Genomic DNA, 22,781 nt, shown 5'->3' on the forward strand with positions numbered 1-22,781 from the left:
CAAGAGATTTTAGTGAAGAAGAACTACAGGAGGTTCTGAGAGAAGGGGTTCCATGGGATCTGTTAGGGCCAAAAGAGTGGGAAAGGGTGGTGGGTTTGTTGGGGATAGTGGCGTTTATGTCAAATTAGATGGTGGGGCAATTTATTTTTCCCATTCCCCTTTTTTTGTGAAATCTGGAGGGTACAATTTTGAACAAATGTTCAATTCACACTCCGACCTGTGAAAGGCAGCTGGAAAACCACACTAAGAATAAGTAGAAAGTTTAGAGCATAGAGATAGATAGAGGGCTCGTCTTTGTATCTGTGCCATTATAATTTATGTGACAGCCTCAATGGCGCTGCCCATGCTATCTCCATTTTAAAGTAGTCCATTTTCTTCTTCTCGATTCGCTGATCCCTTCTTATTATCCCGGTAGGACATGACTCCAACAGGGTCACCAGGAGGGCTGAGCCAATGAAGTTGGAAGTCTCACCCACATTAAAATGGCGGAAGCACTCAATGGTGCTGCTCATGCTAAAAAGGAGTTGCCGTCGGACCCAATTCCAGGGCGCAACAACAAGATCTTCCACTAGTTACCACAGCCACAAAGTCAAATTGGCTACATATTAAACATTTATTAAAACAAAAATTATATTTTTGGTCTTAATTGAAGGTTAGGGCTAGGCATACGGTTAGCAGTGTGGTTAAGGTTAGGGTACGCTTTAAAATCACATTTTAAAAAGATAAATTGTAGAAATAGGCTGGGTTTATGACTTTGTGGCTGTAATAACTAGTGACGACCCCTCGCGCATTGAGGGTTGTGTGACTTGAGGGGGTACACAGAGATATTGGAGAAATGTGAAGATAGGAATCCAATTGAGCCATAAATTGAAAAACGTAACGCCTCACCCAGCAGACAGTCGACCAATCGTGTCCAGGTTGTCATGCTGCGTCACGCAGTTGTTAAGCTAATCGTATCGCAATCCCTTCTTGAAGTCAGTGTATAAGTCGAGAAACCTGCCTATTTTCCTAAAAGGTACGTCATATCACGATTCCAAAGCTATACGATATTACAGAGAACAATTTAATTATCTCACATCTCGGAAAAGATTTGTAATGTTGTAATTATTGTTGACGAAATTCATGCTAATGTTGGGTTTTTGAGCTAGCGCCCAAATGACTCCCATTCACTCCCTGAAGGAGAGCTCTCCTTGTCCTAGAATGTACCGCGCGGCCCATTGCCGATGCATGGGCAACGTACAGAAGGGAGTTAATACAATTCCAATCTCCTCAAAAGTATCTCTGGAGTACAGCTACGACCAGAAGTGACTTTTCGTAGCAGGTTAGGAGAGCATTTTATCTAACCCTAACCTAAGTCTCCTAAACTGCCACGTTAAATATCCTAACCTGCTACGAAAAAGTAAATTCCGGTCGTAGCTGTACTCCGTCTAGTCATGCAGCGTTCACATGCTAGTTGGAACTAGAAAACTGTAAAATGTTCGACCTGCTAACTGGGTGTAGTTATACACGTGCCGCGTTCAACGAATCAGCAATTCGGAAATTGTGAACGTGGTATCAGAACCCGCATCGAGCTACCCGGGCGTCAGTTTTGACAGCAGAAGCTACGCAGCCAAGTTTATTTGAAGTTTTTACACAGCCAGCAAAAACCTACGACTCAGTAGGTGGATTGTAGAGGTTTCAATCAATATGATTTTACTGACAATGATCGCCCGAGTAGCAGATGGTCTGCCGCTTGCTGCATCGATGCAAGAAGACGAGCAGGTTTGAATGAACCACATTTTCTTCCTAGCTAGCCTTGCTAACTTAACGGTTTACAAACTCTATTTAGCTAGCTAAATTACATCATATTCTGCTGAATACTACTAACACTTATACTGCATTGTTTTAGAGGCACTTATATCATAAATAGTGTAGGTGTTTGTTTTAACTGAAAGAATGATTTCATAACCATTTATCTCGCCCTATGTTTAGTCAGGAAGAGACTTGCAACACTACCAGAGCCAGGCTAAGCAGCTGTGCCGCAAACTAAATGCCCAGAGTCCCAATAGATGTACTCTGGAGGCTGGGGTCATGTCCTTCCAGTAAGTATGGACTCTATGGAGTATTCTGTGCTAGTCTGTGTCATTAGTGCTGAGTTTCCAGTCCTAACAAGGCAAAACTCGGGTTTAATGCCACTTTAATAATGTTTACATATCCTACATTATTAATCTCATATGAATATATATACTGTATTTTAAACCATCTATTGCATCTTGCCACGTCCATATATTTATGTACATATTATTTTTCAATCCCCTTAAATTGTGTGTGTATAAGGTAGTCGTTGTGAATTTGTTAAGATTAGTTGTTAGCTATTAGTGCACTGTCGGAACTAGAAGAACAAACATTTCGCTACACTCACATTAACATTGCTAACCATGTGTATGTGACCAATAAAATTTGGTTACGTGTTCAGGAAAAACTGTCTCTTAACGATAACCCTCTAGTCTGTGACTGGTCGGCCTCTGTGGTTTATGTAGAAATCTTAATCGGCCTATTTGAGAGAAACTGTAATGTATTAAGTGTTTCTTCCCACTAGCGGTTCACATCTGTATTTGTCTCGCCAGCTATGTAATAGAACATGGCGTGTGCTACTTGGCCTTGTGTGAAGCTGTGTTTCCCAAGAAACTGGTCTTTGGGTACCTGGAAGACCTCCAGACAGAATTCAATGAACAGCATGGAAAGAAAGTCACCACAGTTTCCAGGCCGTACTCTTTCATTGAGTTTGGTGAGAACTTTTATTTTTTCAATCATAAACATCCAATTCAAGACACCTTAGGCAAACAAAACATATTTGAAGGGTGTGTCATAGCTGATGTAAAAAAAACTAACACTAGATAAGACTGGCAAAGGAAAATCCCATTAGACGTCCACCATATTGCGTTTCCCCATCCCTTGTTTTTCAATTCAGCGCAGATGTAAGTAATGATGAGCGGATGCCACATTAGACTTGAGATGCACCCTAAACCAACACGTAGTGTGTTATTTGTGTATATTCCTTCCTCAGACGTGTACATCCAGAAGACAAAGAGGAACTACATTGACAGCAGGGCGCGGAGGAACCTGGGCAGCATCAACACAGAACTGCAGGACGTCCAGCGTATCATGGTGGCAAACATTGAAGAGGTCCTGCAACGAGGAGAGGCCTTATCTGGTAATCATCATACCTTGTATAATACACAGCCCTGGCATCAAACCCGTCACAGACATAAAATACACCTAATTCATTTAAAGGGATAGTTCAGCCCAAAATCTACAGTACCAGTCAAAAGTTTGGACACCTACTCATTCAAGAGATTTTCTTTATTTTTACTATGTTCTACATTGTAGAATAGTGAACTATGAAATGACGCATATACAAGGTAGAAAATAGTAAAAATAAAGGGAAATCCTTGAATGAGTAGGTGTCCAAACTTCTGACTGAGACTGTAAGTTTGTCAGATGTTTTCATACATGAAGTTGTTGAACATTCAGTCCATATTCAATGCTATCAGTTGTTGAACCACAATATCAATTAAGGTAAAACTGCAGGCCTCAATCCCAAATGAATGGACAAGATGGGCAACATCTATTTCCATATTTTTAAGTGGTGCCTATCTTTCCCATTTAAGATTGAAGCCTGTGTACAGTGCAATCAGAAAGTATTCAGACCCCTTCCCCACATTTTGTTAAGTTAGAACCTTATTCTAAAATGGATTAAATTAATACAAATCTTAAATCTACACACAATACCCCATAATGACAAAGTGAAAACAGGTTTAGAAATAGCTTATTTGCATAAGTATTCAGACCCTTTGCTATGATACTTGAAATTGAGCTAAGGTGCATCCTGTTTCCATTAATCATCCTTGAGATTTTTCTACAACTTGGGAGGCCACCTGTGGTAACTTTAATTGATTAGACATGATTTAGAAAGGCACACACCTGTCTATATAAAGGTCCCACAGTTGACAGTACATGTCAGAGCAAAAACCAAGCCATGAGGTGTGTCAGGATTGTGTCGAGGCACAGATCTGGGAAGGGTACCAAAAAATGTCTACAACATTGAAGGTCCAAGAACACAGTGGCCTCTATCATTCTTAAATGGAAGACGTTCGGAACCACCAAGACTCTTGCTAGAGCAGGCCACCTGGCCAAACTGAGCAATCGGGGGGAGAAGGGCCTTGGTCAGGGAGGTGATCAAGAACACGGTGGTCATTCTGACAGAGTTCCGGAGTTCCTCTGTTGAGATGGGAGAACCTTCCAGAAGGACAACCATCTCTGCAGAACTCCACCAATCAGGCCTTTATAGTAGTGGCCAGACAGAAGCCACTCCTCAGTAAATGGCGAAAGGACTCATGCGCCTGAATGCCAAGCGTCACGTCTGGAGGAAACCTGGCACCATCCCTACGGTGAATCATGGTGGTGGCAGCATCATGCTGTGGGGATGTTTTTCAGGGACTGGGAGACTAGTCAAGAAAGATGAACGAAGCAAAGTATAGATTGATCCTTGATGAAAACCTGCTCCAGAGCGCTCAGAACCTCAGACTAGAGCAAAGCTTCACCTTCCAACAGGACAACGACCCTAAGCACACAGCCAAGACAACGCAGGAGTGGCTTTGGGACAAGTCCCAATTTCCTTGAGTGGCCCAGCCAGAGTCTGGACTTGAACACGATCAAACATCTCTGGAGAGACCTGAAAATAGCTGTGCAGCAACACTCCCCATCCAACCTGACAGAGCTTGAGGATCTGCAGAGAAGAATGGGAGAAACTCCCCAAATACAGGCGTACCAAGCTTGTAGTGTCATACCCAAAAAGACTTGAGGCTGTAATCGCTGTCAAAGGTTCTTCAACAAAAGTACTGAGTAAAGGGTCTGAATACTTATCTAAATGTGGTACAAAAAAAATATCATTTGCAGAAATGTCTTAACCTGTTTTTGCTTTGACATTGTGGTATTGTGTATAGATTGACGGGGGGAAAAACGATTTAATCCATTTTAGAATAAGGCAGTAACGTAACAATGTGGGAAAAGTCAAGGAGTCTGAGCTTTCCAAATACACTCTAATAGCTATTATTGGTCACACTAGTCCTCAAATTTTGTTGATTAATATTTTACCCTCCAGCTCTCGACACCAAAGCCAGCGATCTGTCCAGCCTTTCAAAGAAGTACCGCAGCGATGCCAAGTACCTCAACACCCGATCCATCTATGCCAAGATAGCAGCCGGGGCAGTCTTCTTCATTACACTCATCGTCTATATGCGTTTCTGGTGGATCTGATTGATTGGCATAAGGACTTTGAAGTTGGTGATAGTCTGGATTCCCACTTAAACTCGCTGGTACCTATTAATTATAGGCTGCCATATTGGTGGTTTCTGTTAACAGCAAAGCTTAAGTTCCTACATCGATGCCTTAGGGAGAGACCTTGTAGGTATTGGATGAGTGGATGGAACTGTGCCTTCAGCTTTGTCATGTCTCGTACCTAGGGCACTGTTTGGTGAATCATGTCAAATGACCTGGATTTTAATTTGAAGCCTTTTCCAGAAATGAGAATTAGAGCAATTAAAGCAATTGTCTGAGGATGGTGCTGGACCATCTGACAAAAATAAGGGGACAGATTGATGGAAAATGCTTTAAATAAAAGGTTAAAACCCAGGTCATGTGACACGATTAACCAAACACAGAATCCTTCAACACCTGTATAAAGATACTGCCCTGTGGTTGGTAATGTGAGCAAAGTGGAGCTTTCTGAATTCGTAGTGATTGTATAATCCCATTAGTTGAAATATAAAAGGGATTGAAAATGCAATAGTTTACATTATTCCGGCATTTGTTTTTACAATGTCACTTTGAAGGACAATTCTATCTATATGCAAATGGTCTTAAGTGTGAAACAACACTTTACCATGGCAAAAAAGTTGTTTATTGTTTACAAAGGTTACATAACTGTAAAAGGATTTGTTGAAATGTATATTTATCTTAATGTTTATAAAATTTTAAACACTACATGTTGAAATTACACTCCTACCCCCCCAAAAAATAGTCCCATACACACTCGCAGTCAAACACACCATGTTCAAACATGGGCTCACCCATACAAATGCTCATACTTGTAATGCACACACTTTTCACATTCCTCTTGTCCTTCCCATGGGCGATGAATGACCCGACGGTGAATACTGTAGGTCTACACCACAAGATCAAAGTCATCCCTCTGGAAAACAAAAAGGCACCCAATGAGACAGTCAGAATCCCCATTTGTACAGGATTTACCATCAGACTAGACCATCTTATCTCCAAACAAATATGCCTGGGACCTTTGAGCTATTCAAACATAATCAAGAAGTCTGACAAAGTTCAGTTTGTTTATCTTAGACAGTGGTCTCTCTCACCTCATCATTGTAGGTCATGACGTGCTGTTTGATCTTTGAAGAGTCAACCCATGTTACAAAGTCTTCCATATTTCTGATGAAATAAAACATTTAGGATTTTGGGGGACTGACAAGATGTCAGAAAGGAAGAAAAGTACCAAAAGTAGTCATACAAAACCCCACACTTACCTAGTGACGAGGAAAGCTGCATCTGTGACAATCTCTGGTCCCACACGCACATCTAAGGTACAGTCAAGGCCACAAAGCACTACATAGATAATCCAACACAGAATAACAATCTAATTTACATTTCAGTCTATGATCCCTAAAAGAGGGTAAAAAAAAAACACCATTGCCACAGCATGCACACAGGCGCTACATCACTAGTACTGTGACCGTATGAAGGATACGTCCCTGTTCGATGAAGGTGATGGCTGTCTTCAGGTTCTGAGCCATTCGTAAGCTTACCATTATGGTGGGTAGCCGCCTCCTGGAAATCAGAGAGGTGGAGATAGGACAGAATTGAGCCAGAGGTATTGCAAGCGATGGGTAGAATGCAACATCTACTTGGACTCTTACTATTGTTATTGAGAGATGGAATGGGTTTATTCACCTGCAGAATGAAGATGCTGTGACTTTCTCTGTAAGAGCCAGGTTCTGTTTGGTGGGGATCAGCCCAGTACCATACCTTTAAGAAGAGATGCAAAATGTTAGACACCATCATTACTCTGTAGTACATTTGTGTTACCCACATTACTTTTAGAGGACAGACAGTTCCCTATGGGCGCAGGGGCCTGGGTTCAAATTCAGTCACAATTATACTCACAGTTTCTCAAGTAGTTGACCTGTGCTGTGAGCTCTGAAGCCATCCTTCTCGTCCAGATCACGTATCTTCTGAGCAAGCTCTCTGATGTTACGGCTCAACTTATTGTACCTATGGATATAACGTTAGCAGACTGTGGCTAATCAAAAAACACTGAGGCTGCTGGGTAGGGACAGAGTTCTAGGGGTTGTCAATTTGCTAAAAATGCCTCCACATAGAACAAATTTGAATACAATAGATGGAATATTATGTTGGATGTTTGCCCATACCGAAGACATAATTGAACTACAATGCTTCCTGTAGGTAGGCCCTTTTAGAATTAGGAATAGTCACCCTTATTATACTATATACCAAATTAACAATAACTTCCGCATCAAAACCTAAACTGATTCACTTAAAACACATTTTACATATAGCTGGAGACATAAAAAAAAAAGGCCATAAAACCGCATACTCACTTGGTGTAGTCTTCTCTCTTCTCGATGTGATACCTCCGCAATACTTTCACCTCGTGCAGGTTGTTGTCTACCTCCCAGTTGATAAAGTCAACCTTCTTCAAAAGCTTCTGCTCATGAAATTTCAATTTTCGAACCATTTTGACGAAATAATTTTGTAGCTAGAAAACTAGCATTTATTTACCAAGATACATTTACTTCCACGCTATCCGGACGAAAGGGAAGCGCGTGTTTTTCTTCTTCGGCGACCTGGTGCTGATTCGCAAAGAAAGAGAATCATACCGTTAAAAAACAAATAAATCAATTGTGTGATACCGCCATCTACTGCGCAGGAGTATGTACTTGTAACTGCACGTACATGTCGCATGTGGCTAGTCGAACGCCAAACTCTTTGTTGAGACATTGCAGAAACGCCAATCCGTGGACGAGTGAGTGCCCCATTTTAATTTGTGCCAAAATCTAAATAAAAGAAAAGTCATCTTGCTAATTCAGCAGGCTATGGTGTGAAATAGGCTTGTTGAAGTGCTGTCTTCTTTTTTATTATTACTTAACATTAATAACGTGTTTGAGGTCCTTTGGTGTGCTTATCAATGCACAAGCACCCTTTTGCCCCACTCCTATCAACATAATAATTGTATTAATTCCAGTGGTGTAAAGTACTTAAGTAAAAATACTTTAAGGTACTACTTATGTATTATTTTTGACTACTTTTACTTTTAATTCACTATATTCCTTAAGAAAATATTGTACTTTTTACTCCATACAGTTTCCTTGACATCCAAAAGTACACGCACTTATCAACAGAACATCCCTGGTCATCCCTACTGCCTCTGATCTGGCAGACTCACTAAACACACATGCTTCGTTTGTAAAGGATGTCTAAATGTTGGAGTGTGCCCCTGGCTATCCGTAAATACATTTAAAAAAATACAAGAAATTGAGTTAGCCTGCCCGGGAGCAGATTATTTCTGAGGGATTTTTTATCATAGAAATGTACCTGGCTAAAAGTTGAGCCACTGTCTTGGTACCGGTTAACCCAAGTTGAACTCAGAGTTGACCAAAGTTACTAACTCCTCAAACCACATATGTAGTATAGGGCTCTGGGAATAGACTTCAAGACAATATAATGTGAGAGACTCAACTACACTGCAGACCAGAGGAGGCTGGTGGGAGGAGCTTTAGGAAGACGGGCAAATCGTAATGGCAGGAATGGAATACATGGTTTCCATATGTTTGATTTGTTTGTTACTGTTCCATTTATTCCATTCCAATCTTTACAATCAGCCCTTCCTCCTATAGCTCATCCCACAGCCTCCACTGCTGCCGACAGACAGTTCATGTTAACGTGCCACTCCAGAGTGGCATACTATGAAGCAAGCTAGATCTACTCAGGCTTTTATAAAGATAGCCAGCTTCAGTTAGCTTCACATTCCAGATCAGGCTTCATCTGTACTATGACGGTGGATATTGCTCGCCCGCCTGCCACTAACTCTAGCAGGCTTGTAACTGCGCGTGCATGTCGCACATGGCTTGTTGAACGCCTACCCTGACTACACCGCTCGCGTCGTGTGCGTGAGCGTTGCAAAATACATTTAGGAATCTATGTTATTCAATTATTGCACCCACACTGCTTGCGCGCCTCAACGAGCGTCTGCGTTGCCAAGGGTTAAAATAGAAGTCATTCCTATTTCTGACGCAGATCGCGCTGCAAGTCCTGCCTCTCCCATTTCCTCATTGGTTTATAGAAGCAGGTACCCACGTGCCATCTCCTCATTGGTTATACCCACGTGGGTGATTGAAATACAAACTTTGTTGCCAGTTGTCATGGTAATACTATGAAAGTTTAGATGCCAATCACCATATAAGTTCAAAGATGAAAAAGCCTGGAAGGAGGAGAGATAACTAGAAACGATTCGGTTGACTGTTTTAATGTGTGGATTAATTGTCGGAGTAGAGGACCTTGTGCATTTCAGGTAAAATAACAACTCAATGTTTATATCCCAGGACAAATTAGCTAGCAACAGCAAGCTAGCTAAATACGACAAATTAGCTAGCAAGTGCAAGCTAGCTAGCTAAATTGCCATAAATGTTTAATGCTTTTCGACATGTCCCAAAGTAATATAATTGGTTCAGAGTATTTTGATATTTATATAAAAAATTGTAGACCTCCACAAGTCTGGTTCATCCTTGGGAGCAATTTCCAAATGCCTGAAGGTAACACGTTCATCTGTACAAACAACAGTACGCAAGTATAAACACCATGGGACCACGCAGCCGTCATACCGCTCATGAAGGAGACATGTTCTGTCTCCTAGAGATGAACGTACTTTGGTGCGAGCAGTGCAAATCAATCCCAGAACAACAGCAAAGGACCTTGTGAAGATGTTGGAGGAAACAGGTACAAAAGGATCTATATCCACAGTAAAACGAATCCTATATCAACATAACCTGAAAGGCCATTCAGCAAGGAGGAAGCCACTGCTCCACAACCGCCATAAAAAAGCCAGACTACAGTTTGCAACTGCACATGGGGACAAAGATCATACTTTTTGGAGAAATGTCCTCTGGTCTGATGAAACAAAAATAGAACTGTTTGGCCATAATGACCATTGATATATTTGGAGGAAAAAGGGGGAGGCTTGCAAGCCGATGAACACCATCCCAACCATGAAGCATGGGGGTGGCAGTATCATGTTGTGGGGGTGCTTTGCTGCAGGAGGGACTAGTGCACTTCACAAAATAGATGGCATCATGAGGGAGGAAAATGATGTGGATATATTGAAGCAACATCTCAATACATCAGTCAGGAAGTTAATAAAGCTTGGTCGCAAATGGGTCTTCCAAATAGACATTGACCCCAAGCATACTTCCAAAGTCGTGACAAAATGGCTTAAGGACAACAAAGTCAAGGTATTGGAGTGGCCATCACAAAGCCCTGACCTCAATCCTATAGAAAATGTGTGGGCAGAACTGAAAAAGCGTGTGCGAGCAAGGAGACCTACAAACCTGACTCAGTTACATCAGGTCTGTCAGGAGGAATGGACCAAAATTCACCCAACTTATTGTGAGAAGCTTGTGGAAGGCTACCCGAAAAACATTTGGCTCAAGTTAAACAATTTGAAGGCAATGCTACCAAATGCTAATTGAGTGCATGTAAACTTCTGACCCACTGGGAATGTGATAAAATAAATAAAAGCTGAAATAAATCATTCTCTCTACTATTATTCTGACATTTCATATTCTTAAAATAAAGTGGTGATCCTAACTGACCTAAGACAGGAAATTATTACTAGGATTAAATGTCAGGAATTGTGAAAAACTGAGTTGACATGTATTTGGCTAAGGTGTATGTAAAATTCCGACTTCGAATGTACATACTGTACATATCAGAAGCTTCTAAAGCCATGACATAATGTTCTGGAATTTTCCAAGTTGTTTAAAGGCACAGTCAACTTTGTGTATGTAAACTTCTGACCCACTGGAATTGTGATACAGTGAATTATAAGTGAAATAATCTGTCTGTAAACAATTGTTGGAAAAATTACTTGTGTCATGCACAAAGTACATGTCCTAACCGACTTGCCAAAACTATAGTTTGTTAACAAGAAATTTGTGGAGTGGTTGAAAAATGAGTTTTAATGACTCCAACATAAGTGTATGTAAACAGTGGACAATTGAAGTGCTCAGAAAATAGCTTATTTTACTTTGCTTGAAAAATATTTAAATTAGGCAGTTGAATTTGGATACTTTTGTCCTTGTGTGATAATCCTCAGCAAGCTTTGATTGCCGAGTGGTTAAAGCGTTGTACTCGAAAGCCAATGGGTTCTCCCAGCGCAGGTTTGAACCCTGCTCGCAGCTCTTTGACGATCCAGTCGTTATTTGTAACATGTCATTGGGCACTTGATATGGATAATGCGTGGACATGTCCTTTGATTCAAGTGCTCAGAATTAATCTTCCATAATAAACATTTCAAGTAGGCTCTTCAGTAGCGATAATCTGGTCTTTTTAGAGGAAAAAGTGGTCAGAACGAGATAGCGGACTGGTTAAGGCGTTGTAGGTTACAGAAGTAGCTGTGATGGCCGAGAGGTTAAGGTGTTGGACTCGAAATCCAATGGGGTCTCCCCGCGCAGGTTCGAACCCTGCTCACAGCGCTTTGACTAACCAGTCTTTATTTGCAACATGTCATTGGGGACTTGATATGGATAATGTCCTTAAACGGTGTACTTGTCCTTTGAATCAAGTGCTCAGAATATATCTGCCTTGACAAACAGTTCAATTAGGCTCTTCAGTAGATAGTCTTTACAGAAGTGAAATGGACAGAATAAGATAGCCGACTGGTTAAGGCCTGGTTTTTAACATAGCAAGCTGCGATGGCCGAGTGGTTAAGGCGTTGGACTTGAAATCCAATGGGGTCTCCCCGCGCAGGTTCGAACCCTGCTCACAGCGCTTTGGCAAACCAGTCTTAATTTTTAACATATACTTGGTGACTTGATATGGATAATGTCCTTAATACATGGAATTGTCCAATGATTCAGGTGCTCAGAATATATCTGCCTTGACAAACAGTTCAAATAGGCTCTTCAGTACAGATACTGTTGTTTGTGTTAGATTTACGATGGAAATACTGAGAGCCAGGTGGTTAAGTCCTCAGACTTGAAACCCAATTGGGTCTCCCTGCTCTTTTTTAAATCTTATTCTCAGTGAATAGTCCACTTGTACTTTCTCTGGACATAGTTTTTTGATTTGCACATTAAACTTCCAAACTTCACAGCTTTGGAAAGGACAGAGGTTACTTGGCGCAAAAAGATCAATATGTCGTGCCATCAAGTTGACCATTTTACACCAATGATGTCTGTTTCCAAATCCCAATCCATTTACTTGCATTCCAACAGCTCCAATGGCCGAGTTCTTTAGACGTTGGACCTGAATTTCAATGGGGTCTCCCCACCCATGTTCTTACCTTGCTCGAAGCGTATAGTCCACTTCTGCTTTCTCCTCATCACTTTCCTTAGATTCCTACTGCTGCGATGGCCAAGTGGTTTAAGCATTGGAAATGAAATCCAATGTGTGCTCCCTGTACTGTTTTCAACTGTGCGATGGTAAAGTTGACTTTTAATAATTGGAACTATCTCCTCTGAATTTAAATTGTACTTCCTTTATGGGCTCGTCCAACGATTGAAGTGCTCAGAAAATAGCTTATTTTACTTTGCTTGAAAAATATTTAAATTAGGCAGTTGAATTTGGATACTTTTGTCCTTGTGTGATAATCCTCAGCAAGCTTTGATTGCCGAGTGGTTAAAGCGTTGTACTCGAAAGCCAATGGGTTCTCCCAGCGCAGGTTTGAACCCTGCGCGCAGCTCTTTGACGATCCAGTCGTTATTTGTAACATGTCATTGGGCACTTGATATGGATAATGCGTGGACATGTCCTTTGATTCAAGTGCTCAGAATTAATCTTCCATAATAAACATTTCAAGTAGGCTCTTCAGTAGCGATAATCTGGTCTTTTTAGAGGAAAAAGTGGTCAGAACGAGATAGCGGACTGGTTAAGGCATTGCAGGTAACAGAAGTAGCTGTGATGGCCGAGAGGTTAAGGTGTTGGACTCGAAATCCAATGGGGTCTCCCCGCGCAGGTTCGAACCCTGCTCACAGCGCTTTGACTAACCAGTCTTTATTTGCAACATGTCATTGGGGACTTGATATGGATAATGTCCTTAAACGGTGTACTTGTCCTTTGAATCAAGTGCTCAGAATATATCTGCCTTGACAAACAGTTCAATTAGGCTCTTCAGTAGATAGTCTTTACAGAAGTGAAATGGACAGAATAAGATAGCCGACTGGTTAAGGCCTGGTTTTTAACATAGCAAGCTGCGATGGCCGATTGGTTAAGGCGTTGGACTTGAAATCCAATGGGGTCTCCCCGCGCAGGTTCGAACCCTGCTCACAGCGCTATGGCAAACCAGTCTTTTTTTTAACATATACTTGGTGACTTGATATGGATAATGTCCTTAATACATGGAATTGTCCAATGATTCAGGTGCTCAGAATATATCTGCCTTGACAAACAGTTCAAATAGGCTCTTCAGTACAGATACTGTTGTTTGTGTTAGATTTACGATGGAAATACTGAGAGCCAGGTGGTTAAGTCCTCAGACTTGAAACCCAATTGGGTCTCCCTGCTCTTTTTTAAATCTTATTCTCAGTGAATAGTCCACTTGTACTTTCTCTGGACATAGTTTTTTGATTTGCACATTAAACTTCCAAACTTCACAGCTTTGGAAAGGACCGAGGTTACTTGGCGCAAAAAGATCAATATGTCGTGCCATCAAGTTGACCATTTTACACCAATGATGTCTGTTTCCAAATCCCAATCCATTTACTTGCATTCCAACAGCTCCAATGGCCGAGTTCTTTAGACGTTGGACCTGAATTTCAATGGGGTCTCCCCACCCATGTTCTTACCTTGCTCGAAGCGTATAGTCCACTTCTGCTTTCTCCTCATCATTTTCCTTAGATTCCTACTGCTGCGATGGCCAAGTGGTTTAAGCATTGGAAATGAAATCCAATGTGTGCTCCCTGTACTGTTTTCAACTGTGCGATGGTAAAGTTGACTTTTAATAATTGGAACTATCTCCTCTGAATTTAAATTGTACTTCCTTTATGGGCTCGTCCAACGATTGAAGTGCTCAGAAAATAGCTTATTTTACTTTGCTTGAAATTTTTTTAAATTAGGCAGTTGAATTTGGATACTTTTGTCCTTGTGTGATAATCCTCAGCAAGCTTTGAATGCCGAGTGGTTAAAGCGTTTGACTCGAAAGCCAATGGGTTCTCCCAGCGAAGGTTTGAACCCTGCGCGCAGCTCTTTGACGATCCAGTCGTTATTTGTAACATGTCATTTGGCACTTGATATGGATAATGCGTGGACATGTCCTTTGATTCAAGTGCTCAGAATTAATCTTCCATAATAAACATTTCAAGTAGGCTCTTCAGTAGCGATAATCTGGTCTTTTTAGAGGAAAAAATGGTCAGAACGAGATAGCGGACTGGTTAAGGCGTTGTAGGTAACAGAAGTAGCTGTGATGGCCGATAGGTTAAGGCGTTGGACTCGAAATCCAATGGGGTCTCCCCGCGCAGGTTCGAACCCTCCTCACAGCGCTTTGACTAACCAGTCTTTATTTGCAACATGTCATTGGGGACTTGATATGGATAATGTCCTTAAACGGTGTACTTGTCCTTTGAATCAAGTGCTCAGAATATATCTGCCTTGACAAACAGTTCAATTAGGCTCTTCAGTAGATAGTCTTTACAGAAGTGAAATGGACAGAATAAGATAGCCGACTGGTTAAGGCCTGGTTTTTAACATAGCAAGCTGCGATGGCCGATTGGTTAAGGCGTTGGACTTGAAATCCAATGGGGTCTCCCCGCGCAGGTTCGAACCCTGCTCACAGCGCTATGGCAAACCAGTCTTTTTTTTAACATATACTTGGTGACTTGATATGGATAATGTCCTTAATACATGGAATTGTCCAATGATTCAGGTGCTCAGAATATATCTGCCTTGACAAACAGTTCAAATAGGCTCTTCAGTACAGATACTGTTGTTTGTGTTAGATTTACGATGGAAATACTGAGAGCCAGGTGGTTAAGTCCTCAGACTTGAAACCCAATTGGGTCTCCCTGCTCTTTTTTAAATCTTATTCTCAGTGAATAGTCCACTTGTACTTTCTCTGGACATAGTTTTTTGATTTGCACATTAAACTTCCAAACTTCACAGCTTTGGAAAGGACCGAGGTTACTTGGCGCAAAAAGATCAATATGTCGTGCCATCAAGTTGACCATTTTACACCAATGATGTCTGTTTCCAAATCCCAATCCATTTACTTGCATTCCAACAGCTCCAATGGCCGAGTTCTTTAGACGTTGGACCTGAATTTCAATGGGGTCTCCCCACCCATGTTCTTACCTTGCTCGAAGCGTATAGTCCACTTCTGCTTTCTCCTCATCATTTTCCTTAGATTCCTACTGCTGCGATGGCCAAGTGGTTTAAGCATTGGAAATGAAATCCAATGTGTGCTCCCTGTACTGTTTTCAACTGTGCGATGGTAAAGTTGACTTTTAATAATTGGAACTATCTCCTCTGAATTTAAATTGTACTTCCTTTATGGGCTCGTCCAACGATTGAAGTGCTCAGAAAATAGCTTATTTTACTTTGCTTGAATTTTTTTTAAATTAGGCAGTTGAATTTGGATACTTTTGTCCTTGTGTGATAATCCTCAGCAAGCTTTGAATGCCGAGTGGTTAAAGCGTTTGACTCGAAAGCCAATGGGTTCTCCCAGCGAAGGTTTGAACCCTGCGCGCAGCTCTTTGACGATCCAGTCGTTATTTGTAACATGTCATTTGGCACTTGATATGGATAATGCGTGGACATGTCCTTTGATTCAAGTGCTCAGAATTAATCTTCCATAATAAACATTTCAAGTAGGCTCTTCAGTAGCGATAATCTGGTCTTTTTAGAGGAAAAAATGGTCAGAACGAGATAGCGGACTGGTTAAGGCGTTGTAGGTAACAGAAGTAGCTGTGATTGCCGATAGGTTAAGGCGTTGGACACGAAATCCAATGGGGTCTCCCCGCGCAGGTTCGAACCCTCCTCACAGCGCTTTGACTAACCAGTCTTTATTTGCAACATGTCATTGGGGACTTGATATGGATAATGTCCTTAAACGGTGTACTTGTCCTTTGAATCAAGTGCTCAGAATATATCTGCCTTGACAAACAGTTCAATTAGGCTCTTCAGTAGATAGTCTTTACAGAAGTGAAATGGACAGAATAAGATAGCCGACTGGTTAAGGCCTGGTTTTTAACATAGCAAGCTGGGATGGCCGATTGGTTAAGGCGTTGGACTTGAAATCCAATGGGGTCTCCCCGCGCAGGTTCGAACCCTGCTCACAGCGCTATGGCAAACCAGTCTTTTTTTTTAACATATACTTGGTGACTTGATATGGATAATGTCCTTAATACATGGAATTGTCCAATGATTCAGGTGCTCAGAATATATCTGCCTTGACAAACAGTTCAAATAGGCTCTTCAGTACAGATACTGTTGTTTGTGTTAGATTTACGATGGAAATACTGAGAGCCAGGTGGTTAAGTCCTCAGACTTGAAACCCAATTGGGTCTCCCTGCTCTTTTTTAAATCTTATTCTCAGTGAATAGTCCACTTGTACTTTCTCTGGACATAGTTTTTTGATTTGCACATTAAACTTCCAAACTTCACAGCTTTGGAAAGGACCGAGGTTACTTGGCGCAAAAAGATCAATATGTCGTGCCATCAAGTTGACCATTTTACACCAATGATGTCTGTTTCCAAATCCCAATCCATTTACTTGCATTCCAACAGCTCCAATGGCCGAGTTCTTTAGACGTTGGACCTGAATTTCAATGGGGTCTCCCCACCCATGTTCTTACCTTGCTCGAAGCGTATAGTCCACTTCTGCTTTCTCCTCATCACTTTCCTTAGATTCCTACTGCTGCGATGGCCAAGTGGTTTAAGCATTGGAAATGAAATCCAATGTGTGCTCCCTGTACTGTTTTCAACTGTGCGATGGTAAAGTTGACTTTTAATAATTGGAACTATCTCCTCTGAATTTAAATTGTACTTCCTTTATGGGCTCGTCCAACGATTGAAGTGCTCAGAAAATAGCTTATTTTACTTTGCTTGAAAAATATTTAAATTAGGCAGTTGAATTTGGATACTTTTGTCCTTGTGTGATAATCCTCAGCAAGCTTTGATTGCCGAGTGGTTAAAGCGTTGTACTCGAAAGCCAATGGGTTCTCCCAGCGCAGGTTTGAACCCTGCGCGCAGCTCTTTGACGATCCAGTCGTTATTTGTAACATGTCATTGGGCACTTGATATGGATAATGCGTGGACATGTCCTTTGATTCAAGTGCTCAGAATTAATCTTCCATAATAAACATTTCAAGTAGGCTCTTCAGTAGCGATAATCTGGTATTTTTAGAGGAAAAAGTGGTCAGAACGAGATAGCGGACTGGTTAAGGCGTTGTAGGTAACAGAAGTAGCTGTGATGGCCGAGAGGTTAAGGTGTTGGACTCGAAATCCAATGGGGTCTCCCCGCGCAGGTTCGAACCCTGCTCACAGCGCTTTGACTAACCAGTCTTTATTTGCAACATGTCATTGGGGACTTGATATGGATAATGTCCTTAAACGGTGTACTTGTCCTTTGAATCAAGTGCTCAGAATATATCTGCCTTGACAAACAGTTCAATTAGGCTCTTCAGTAGATATTCTTTACAGAAGTGAAATGGATAGAATAAGATAGCCGACTGGTTAAGGCCTGGTTTTTAACATAGCAAGCTGCGATGGCCGAGGGGTTAAGGCGTTGGACTTGAAATCCAATGGGGTCTCCCCGCGCAGGTTCGAACCCTGCTCACAGCGCTATGGCAAACCAGCCTTTTTTTTAACATATACTTGGTGACTTGATATGGATAATGTCCTTAATACATGGAATTGTCCAATGATTCAGGTGCTCAGAATATATCTGCCTTGACAAACAGTTCAAATAGGCTCTTCAGTACAGATACTGTTGTTTGTGTTAGATTTACGATGGAAATACTGAGAGCCAGGTGGTTAAGTCCTCAGACTTGAAACCCAATTGGGTCTCCCTGCTCTTTTTTAAATCTTATTCTCAGTGAATAGTCCACTTGTACTTTCTCTGGACATAGTTTTTTGATTTGCACATTAAACTTCCAAACTTCACAGCTTTGGAAAGGACCGAGGTTACTTGGCGCAAAAAGATCAATATGTCGTGCCATCAAGTTGACCATTTTACACCAATGATGTCTGTTTCCAAATCCCAATCCATTTACTTGCATTCCAACAGCTCCAATGGCCGAGTTCTTTAGACGTTGGACCTGAATTTCAATGGGGTCTCCCCACCCATGTTCTTACCTTGCTCGAAGCGTATAGTCCACTTCTGCTTTGTCCTCATCACTTTCCTTAGATTCCTACTGCTGCGATGGCCAAGTGGTTTAAGCATTGGAAATGTAATCCAATGTGTGCTCCCTGTACTGTTTTCAACTGTGCGACGGTAAAGTTGACTTTTAATAATTGGAACTATCTCCTCTGAATTTAAATTGTACTTCCTTTATGGGCTCGTCCAACGATTGAAGTGCTCAGAAAATAGCTTATTTTACTTTGCTTGAAAAATATTTAAATTAGGCAGTTGAATTTGGATATTTTTGTCCTTGTGTGATAATCCTCAGCAAGCTTTGATTGCCGAGTGGTTAAAGCGTTGTACTCGAAAGCCAATGGGTTCTCCCAGCGCAGGTTTGAACCCTGCGCGCAGCTCTTTGACGATCCAGTCGTTATTTGTAACATGTCATTGGGCACTTGATATGGATAATGCGTGGACATGTCCTTTGATTCAAGTGCTCAGAATTAATCTTCCATAATAAACATTTCAAGTAGGCTCTTCAGTAGCGATAATCTGGTCTTTTTAGAGGAAAAAGTGGTCAGAACGAGATAGCGGACTGGTTAAGGCGTTGTAGGTAACAGAAGTAGCTGTGATGGCCGAGAGGTTAAGGTGTTGGACTCGAAATCCAATGGGGTCTCCCCGCGCAGGTTCGAACCCTGCTCACAGCGCTTTGACTAACCAGTCTTTATTTGCAACATGTCATTGGGGACTTGATATGGATAATGTCCTTAAACGGTGTACTTGTCCTTTGAATCAAGTGCTCAGAATATATCTGCCTTGACAAACAGTTCAATTAGGCTCTTCAGTAGATATTCTTTACAGAAGTGAAATGGATAGAATAAGATAGCCGACTGGTTAAGGCCTGGTTTTTAACATAGCAAGCTGCGATGGCCGAGTGGTTAAGGCGTTGGACTTGAAATCCAATGGGGTCTCCCCGCGCAGGTTCGAACCCTGCTCACAGCGCTATGGCAAACCAGCCTTTTTTTTAACATATACTTGGTGACTTGATATGGATAATGTCCTTAATACATGGAATTGTCCAATGATTCAGGTGCTCAGAATATATCTGCCTTGACAAACAGTTCAAATAGGCTCTTCAGTACAGATACTGTTGTTTGTGTTAGATTTACGATGGAAATACTGAGAGCCAGGTGGTTAAGTCCTCAGACTTGAAACCCAATTGGGTCTCCCTGCTCTTTTTTAAATCTTATTCTCAGTGAATAGTCCACTTGTACTTTCTCTGGACATAGTTTTTTGATTTGCACATTAAACTTCCAAACTTCACAGCTTTGGAAAGGACCGAGGTTACTTGGCGCAAAAAGATCAATATGTCGTGCCATCAAGTTGACCATTTTACACCAATGATGTCTGTTTCCAAATCCCAATCCATTTACTTGCATTCCAACAGCTCCAATGGCCGAGTTCTTTAGACGTTGGACCTGAATTTCAATGGGGTCTCCCCACCCATGTTCTTACCTTGCTCGAAGCGTATAGTCCACTTCTGCTTTCTCCTCATCACTTTCCTTAGATTCCTACTGCTGCGATGGCCAAGTGGTTTAAGCATTGGAAATGAAATCCAATGTGTGCTCCCTGTACTGTTTTCAACTGTGCGATGGTAAAGTTGACTTTTAATAATTGGAACTATCTCCTCTGAATTTAAATTGTACTTCCTTTATGGGCTCGTCCAACGATTGAAGTGCTCAGAAAATAGCTTATTTTACTTTGCTTGAAAAATATTTAAATTAGGCAGTTGAATTTGGATACTTTTGTCCTTGTGTGATAATCCTCAGCAAGCTTTGATTGCCGAGTGGTTAAAGCGTTGTACTCGAAAGCCAATGGGTTCTCCCAGCGCAGCTTTGAACCCTGCGCGCAGCTCTTTGACGATCCAGTCGTTATTTGTAACATGTCATTGGGCACTTGATATGGATAATGCGTGGACATGTCCTTTGATTCAAGTGCTCAGAATTAATCTTCCATAATAAACATTTCAAGTAGGCTCTTCAGTAGCGATAATCTGGTCTTTTTAGAGGAAAAAGTGGTCAGAACGAGATAGCGGACTGGTTAAGGCGTTGTAGGTAACAGAAGTAGCTGTGATGGCCGAGAGGTTAAGGTGTTGGACTCGAAATCCAATGGGGTCTCCCCGCGCAGGTTCGAACCCTGCTCACAGCGCTTTGACTAACCAGTCTTTATTTGCAACATGTCATTGGGGACTTGATATGGATAATGTCCTTAAACGGTGTACTTGTCCTTTGAATCAAGTGCTCAGAATATATCTGCCTTGACAAACAGTTCAATTAGGCTCTTCAGTAGATATTCTTTACAGAAGTGAAATGGATAGAATAAGATAGCCGACTGGTTAAGGCCTGTTTTTTAACATAGCAAGCTGCGATGGCCGAGTGGTTAAGGCGTTGGACTTGAAATCCAATGGGGTCTCCCCGCGCAGGTTCGAACCCTGCTCACAGCGCTATGGCAAACCAGTCTTTTTTTTAACATATACTTGGTGACTTGATATGGATAATGTCCTTAATACATGGAATTGTCCAATGATTCAGGTGCTCAGAATATATCTGCCTTGACAAACAGTTCAAATAGGCTCTTCAGTACAGATACTGTTGTTTGTGTTAGATTTACGATGGAAATACTGAGAGCCAGGTGGTTAAGTCCTCAGACTTGAAACCCAATTGGGTCTCCCTGCTCTTTTTTAAATCTTATTCTCAGTGAATAGTCCACTTGTACTTTCTCTGGACATAGTTTTTTGATTTGCACATTAAACTTCCAAACTTCACAGCTTTGGAAAGGACCGAGGTTACTTGGCGCAAAAAGATCAATATGTCGTGCCATCAAGTTGACCATTTTACACCAATGATGTCTGTTTCCAAATCCCAATCCATTTACTTGCATTCCAACAGCTCCAATGGCCGAGTTCTTTAGACGTTGGACCTGAATTTCAATGGGGTCTCCCCACCCATGTTCTTACCTTGCTCGAAGCGTATAGTCCACTTCTGCTTTCTCCTCATCACTTTCCTTAGATTCCTACTGCTGCGATGGCCAAGTGGTTTAAGCATTGGAAATGAAATCCAATGTGTGCTCCCTGTACTGTTTTCAACTGTGCGATGGTAAAGTTGACTTTTAATAATTGGAACTATCTCCTCTGAATTTAAATTGTACTTCCTTTATGGGCTCGTCCAACGATTGAAGTGCTCAGAAAATAGCTTATTTTACTTTGCTTGAAAAATATTTAAATTAGGCAGTTGAATTTGGATACTTTTGTCCTTGTGTGATAATCCTCAGCAAGCTTTGATTGCCGAGTGGTTAAAGCGTTGTACTCAAAAGCCAATGGGTTCTCCCAGCGCAGGTTTGAACCCTGCGCGCAGCTCTTTGACGATCCAGTCGTTATTTGTAACATGTCATTGGGCACTTGATATGGATAATGCGTGGACATGTCCTTTGATTCAAGTGCTCAGAATTAATCTTCCATAATAAACATTTCAAGTAGGCTCTTCAGTAGCGATAATCTGGTCTTTTTAGAGGAAAAAGTGGTCAGAACGAGATAGCGGACTGGTTAAGGCGTTGTAGGTAACAGAAGTAGCTGTGATGGCCGAGAGGTTAAGGTGTTGGACTCGAAATCCAATGGGGTCTCCCCGCGCAGGTTCGAACCCTGCTCACAGCGCTTTGACTAACCAGTCTTTATTTGCAACATGTCATTGGGGACTTGATATGGATAATGTCCTTAAACGGTGTACTTGTCCTTTGAATCAAGTGCTCAGAATATATCTGCCTTGACAAACAGTTCAATTAGGCTCTTCAGTAGATATTCTTTACAGAAGTGAAATGGATAGAATAAGATAGCCGACTGGTTAAGGCCTGTTTTTTAACATAGCAAGCTGCGATGGCCGAGTGGTTAAGGCGTTGGACTTGAAATCCAATGGGGTCTCCCCGCGCAGGTTCGAACCCTGCTCACAGCGCTATGGCAAACCAGTCTTTTTTTTAACATATACTTGGTGACTTGATATGGATAATGTCCTTAATACATGGAATTGTCCAATGATTCAGGTGCTCAGAATATATCTGCCTTGACAAACAGTTCAAATAGGCTCTTCAGTACAGATACTGTTGTTTGTGT

The 22,781-nt window shown here is 41.5% G+C and overlaps 2 protein-coding genes and 15 non-coding genes across 17 annotated transcripts; 16 read left to right on the plus strand and 1 right to left on the minus strand.

Moving 5' to 3' along the window:
- The first annotated feature begins 1,492 nt into the window (after window positions 1-1,492).
- On the plus strand, window positions 1,493-6,024 carry LOC139551051 (vesicle-trafficking protein SEC22b-B-like). Its single transcript, XM_071362401.1, has 5 exons — window positions 1,493-1,761; window positions 1,972-2,081; window positions 2,607-2,767; window positions 3,047-3,193; window positions 5,144-6,024. The coding sequence occupies exons 1-5, from the start codon at window positions 1,687-1,689 to the stop codon at window positions 5,296-5,298; spliced, it is 648 nt and encodes a 215-aa protein (XP_071218502.1). The 5' UTR covers window positions 1,493-1,686; the 3' UTR covers window positions 5,299-6,024.
- On the minus strand, window positions 5,919-7,983 carry imp3 (IMP U3 small nucleolar ribonucleoprotein 3). Its single transcript, XM_071362402.1, has 7 exons — window positions 7,671-7,983; window positions 7,216-7,323; window positions 7,003-7,077; window positions 6,800-6,879; window positions 6,579-6,630; window positions 6,411-6,483; window positions 5,919-6,232 (listed from the first exon to the last, which is right to left on the minus strand). Exons 1-7 carry the CDS (start codon window positions 7,805-7,807, stop codon window positions 6,206-6,208), a joined length of 552 nt encoding a protein of 183 aa, XP_071218503.1. The 5' UTR covers window positions 7,808-7,983; the 3' UTR covers window positions 5,919-6,205.
- A 3,754-nt stretch (window positions 7,984-11,737) lies between these two features.
- On the plus strand, window positions 11,738-11,819 carry trnas-cga (transfer RNA serine (anticodon CGA)). Its single transcript has one exon. It is a non-coding gene; the product is annotated as a tRNA-Ser (tRNA).
- Window positions 11,820-12,032: 213 nt separating this feature from the next.
- On the plus strand, window positions 12,033-12,114 carry trnas-uga (transfer RNA serine (anticodon UGA)). Its single transcript has one exon. It is a non-coding gene; the product is annotated as a tRNA-Ser (tRNA).
- A 1,125-nt stretch (window positions 12,115-13,239) lies between these two features.
- On the plus strand, window positions 13,240-13,321 carry trnas-cga (transfer RNA serine (anticodon CGA)). Its single transcript has one exon. It is a non-coding gene; the product is annotated as a tRNA-Ser (tRNA).
- Window positions 13,322-13,534: 213 nt separating this feature from the next.
- On the plus strand, window positions 13,535-13,616 carry trnas-uga (transfer RNA serine (anticodon UGA)). Its single transcript has one exon. It is a non-coding gene; the product is annotated as a tRNA-Ser (tRNA).
- Window positions 13,617-14,740: 1,124 nt separating this feature from the next.
- On the plus strand, window positions 14,741-14,822 carry trnas-cga (transfer RNA serine (anticodon CGA)). Its single transcript has one exon. It is a non-coding gene; the product is annotated as a tRNA-Ser (tRNA).
- A 213-nt stretch (window positions 14,823-15,035) lies between these two features.
- On the plus strand, window positions 15,036-15,117 carry trnas-uga (transfer RNA serine (anticodon UGA)). The gene has a single exon. It is a non-coding gene; the product is annotated as a tRNA-Ser (tRNA).
- A 1,419-nt stretch (window positions 15,118-16,536) lies between these two features.
- trnas-uga (transfer RNA serine (anticodon UGA)) lies at window positions 16,537-16,618 on the plus strand. Its single transcript has one exon. It is a non-coding gene; the product is annotated as a tRNA-Ser (tRNA).
- A 1,125-nt stretch (window positions 16,619-17,743) lies between these two features.
- Window positions 17,744-17,825, plus strand: trnas-cga (transfer RNA serine (anticodon CGA)). The gene has a single exon. It is a non-coding gene; the product is annotated as a tRNA-Ser (tRNA).
- A 213-nt stretch (window positions 17,826-18,038) lies between these two features.
- trnas-uga (transfer RNA serine (anticodon UGA)) lies at window positions 18,039-18,120 on the plus strand. The gene has a single exon. It is a non-coding gene; the product is annotated as a tRNA-Ser (tRNA).
- Window positions 18,121-19,244: 1,124 nt separating this feature from the next.
- On the plus strand, window positions 19,245-19,326 carry trnas-cga (transfer RNA serine (anticodon CGA)). Its single transcript has one exon. It is a non-coding gene; the product is annotated as a tRNA-Ser (tRNA).
- A 213-nt stretch (window positions 19,327-19,539) lies between these two features.
- On the plus strand, window positions 19,540-19,621 carry trnas-uga (transfer RNA serine (anticodon UGA)). Its single transcript has one exon. It is a non-coding gene; the product is annotated as a tRNA-Ser (tRNA).
- Window positions 19,622-20,745: 1,124 nt separating this feature from the next.
- trnas-cga (transfer RNA serine (anticodon CGA)) lies at window positions 20,746-20,827 on the plus strand. The gene has a single exon. It is a non-coding gene; the product is annotated as a tRNA-Ser (tRNA).
- A 213-nt stretch (window positions 20,828-21,040) lies between these two features.
- trnas-uga (transfer RNA serine (anticodon UGA)) lies at window positions 21,041-21,122 on the plus strand. The gene has a single exon. It is a non-coding gene; the product is annotated as a tRNA-Ser (tRNA).
- A 1,124-nt stretch (window positions 21,123-22,246) lies between these two features.
- Window positions 22,247-22,328, plus strand: trnas-cga (transfer RNA serine (anticodon CGA)). Its single transcript has one exon. It is a non-coding gene; the product is annotated as a tRNA-Ser (tRNA).
- A 213-nt stretch (window positions 22,329-22,541) lies between these two features.
- On the plus strand, window positions 22,542-22,623 carry trnas-uga (transfer RNA serine (anticodon UGA)). The gene has a single exon. It is a non-coding gene; the product is annotated as a tRNA-Ser (tRNA).
- The last annotated feature ends 158 nt before the right edge of the window (window positions 22,624-22,781 follow it).

This window comes from Salvelinus alpinus, chromosome 23 (assembly GCF_045679555.1).
Source record: "Salvelinus alpinus chromosome 23, SLU_Salpinus.1, whole genome shotgun sequence".
In the NCBI taxonomy this organism is placed as follows: Eukaryota; Metazoa; Chordata; class Actinopteri; order Salmoniformes; family Salmonidae; genus Salvelinus; species Salvelinus alpinus.

Coding starts and splice junctions, on each gene's coding strand:
- imp3 (XM_071362402.1), bottom strand. CDS start 7,807: ATGGTTCGAAAATTGAAATTTCATGAGCAGAAGCTTTTGAAGAAGGTT. Junction 7,078..7,215: donor GGTCAACTACTTGAGAAACT/GTGAGTATAATT, acceptor CTCTTCTTAAAG/GTATGGTACTGGGCTGATCC. Junction 6,880..7,002: donor ACAGCATCTTCATTCTGCAG/GTGAATAAACCC, acceptor TCTGATTTCCAG/GAGGCGGCTACCCACCATAA.
- LOC139551051 (XM_071362401.1), top strand. CDS start 1,687: ATGATTTTACTGACAATGATCGCCCGAGTAGCAGATGGTCTGCCGCTT. Junction 2,768..3,046: donor GTACTCTTTCATTGAGTTTG/GTGAGAACTTTT, acceptor TTCCTTCCTCAG/ACGTGTACATCCAGAAGACA. Junction 3,194..5,143: donor ACGAGGAGAGGCCTTATCTG/GTAATCATCATA, acceptor TTTACCCTCCAG/CTCTCGACACCAAAGCCAGC.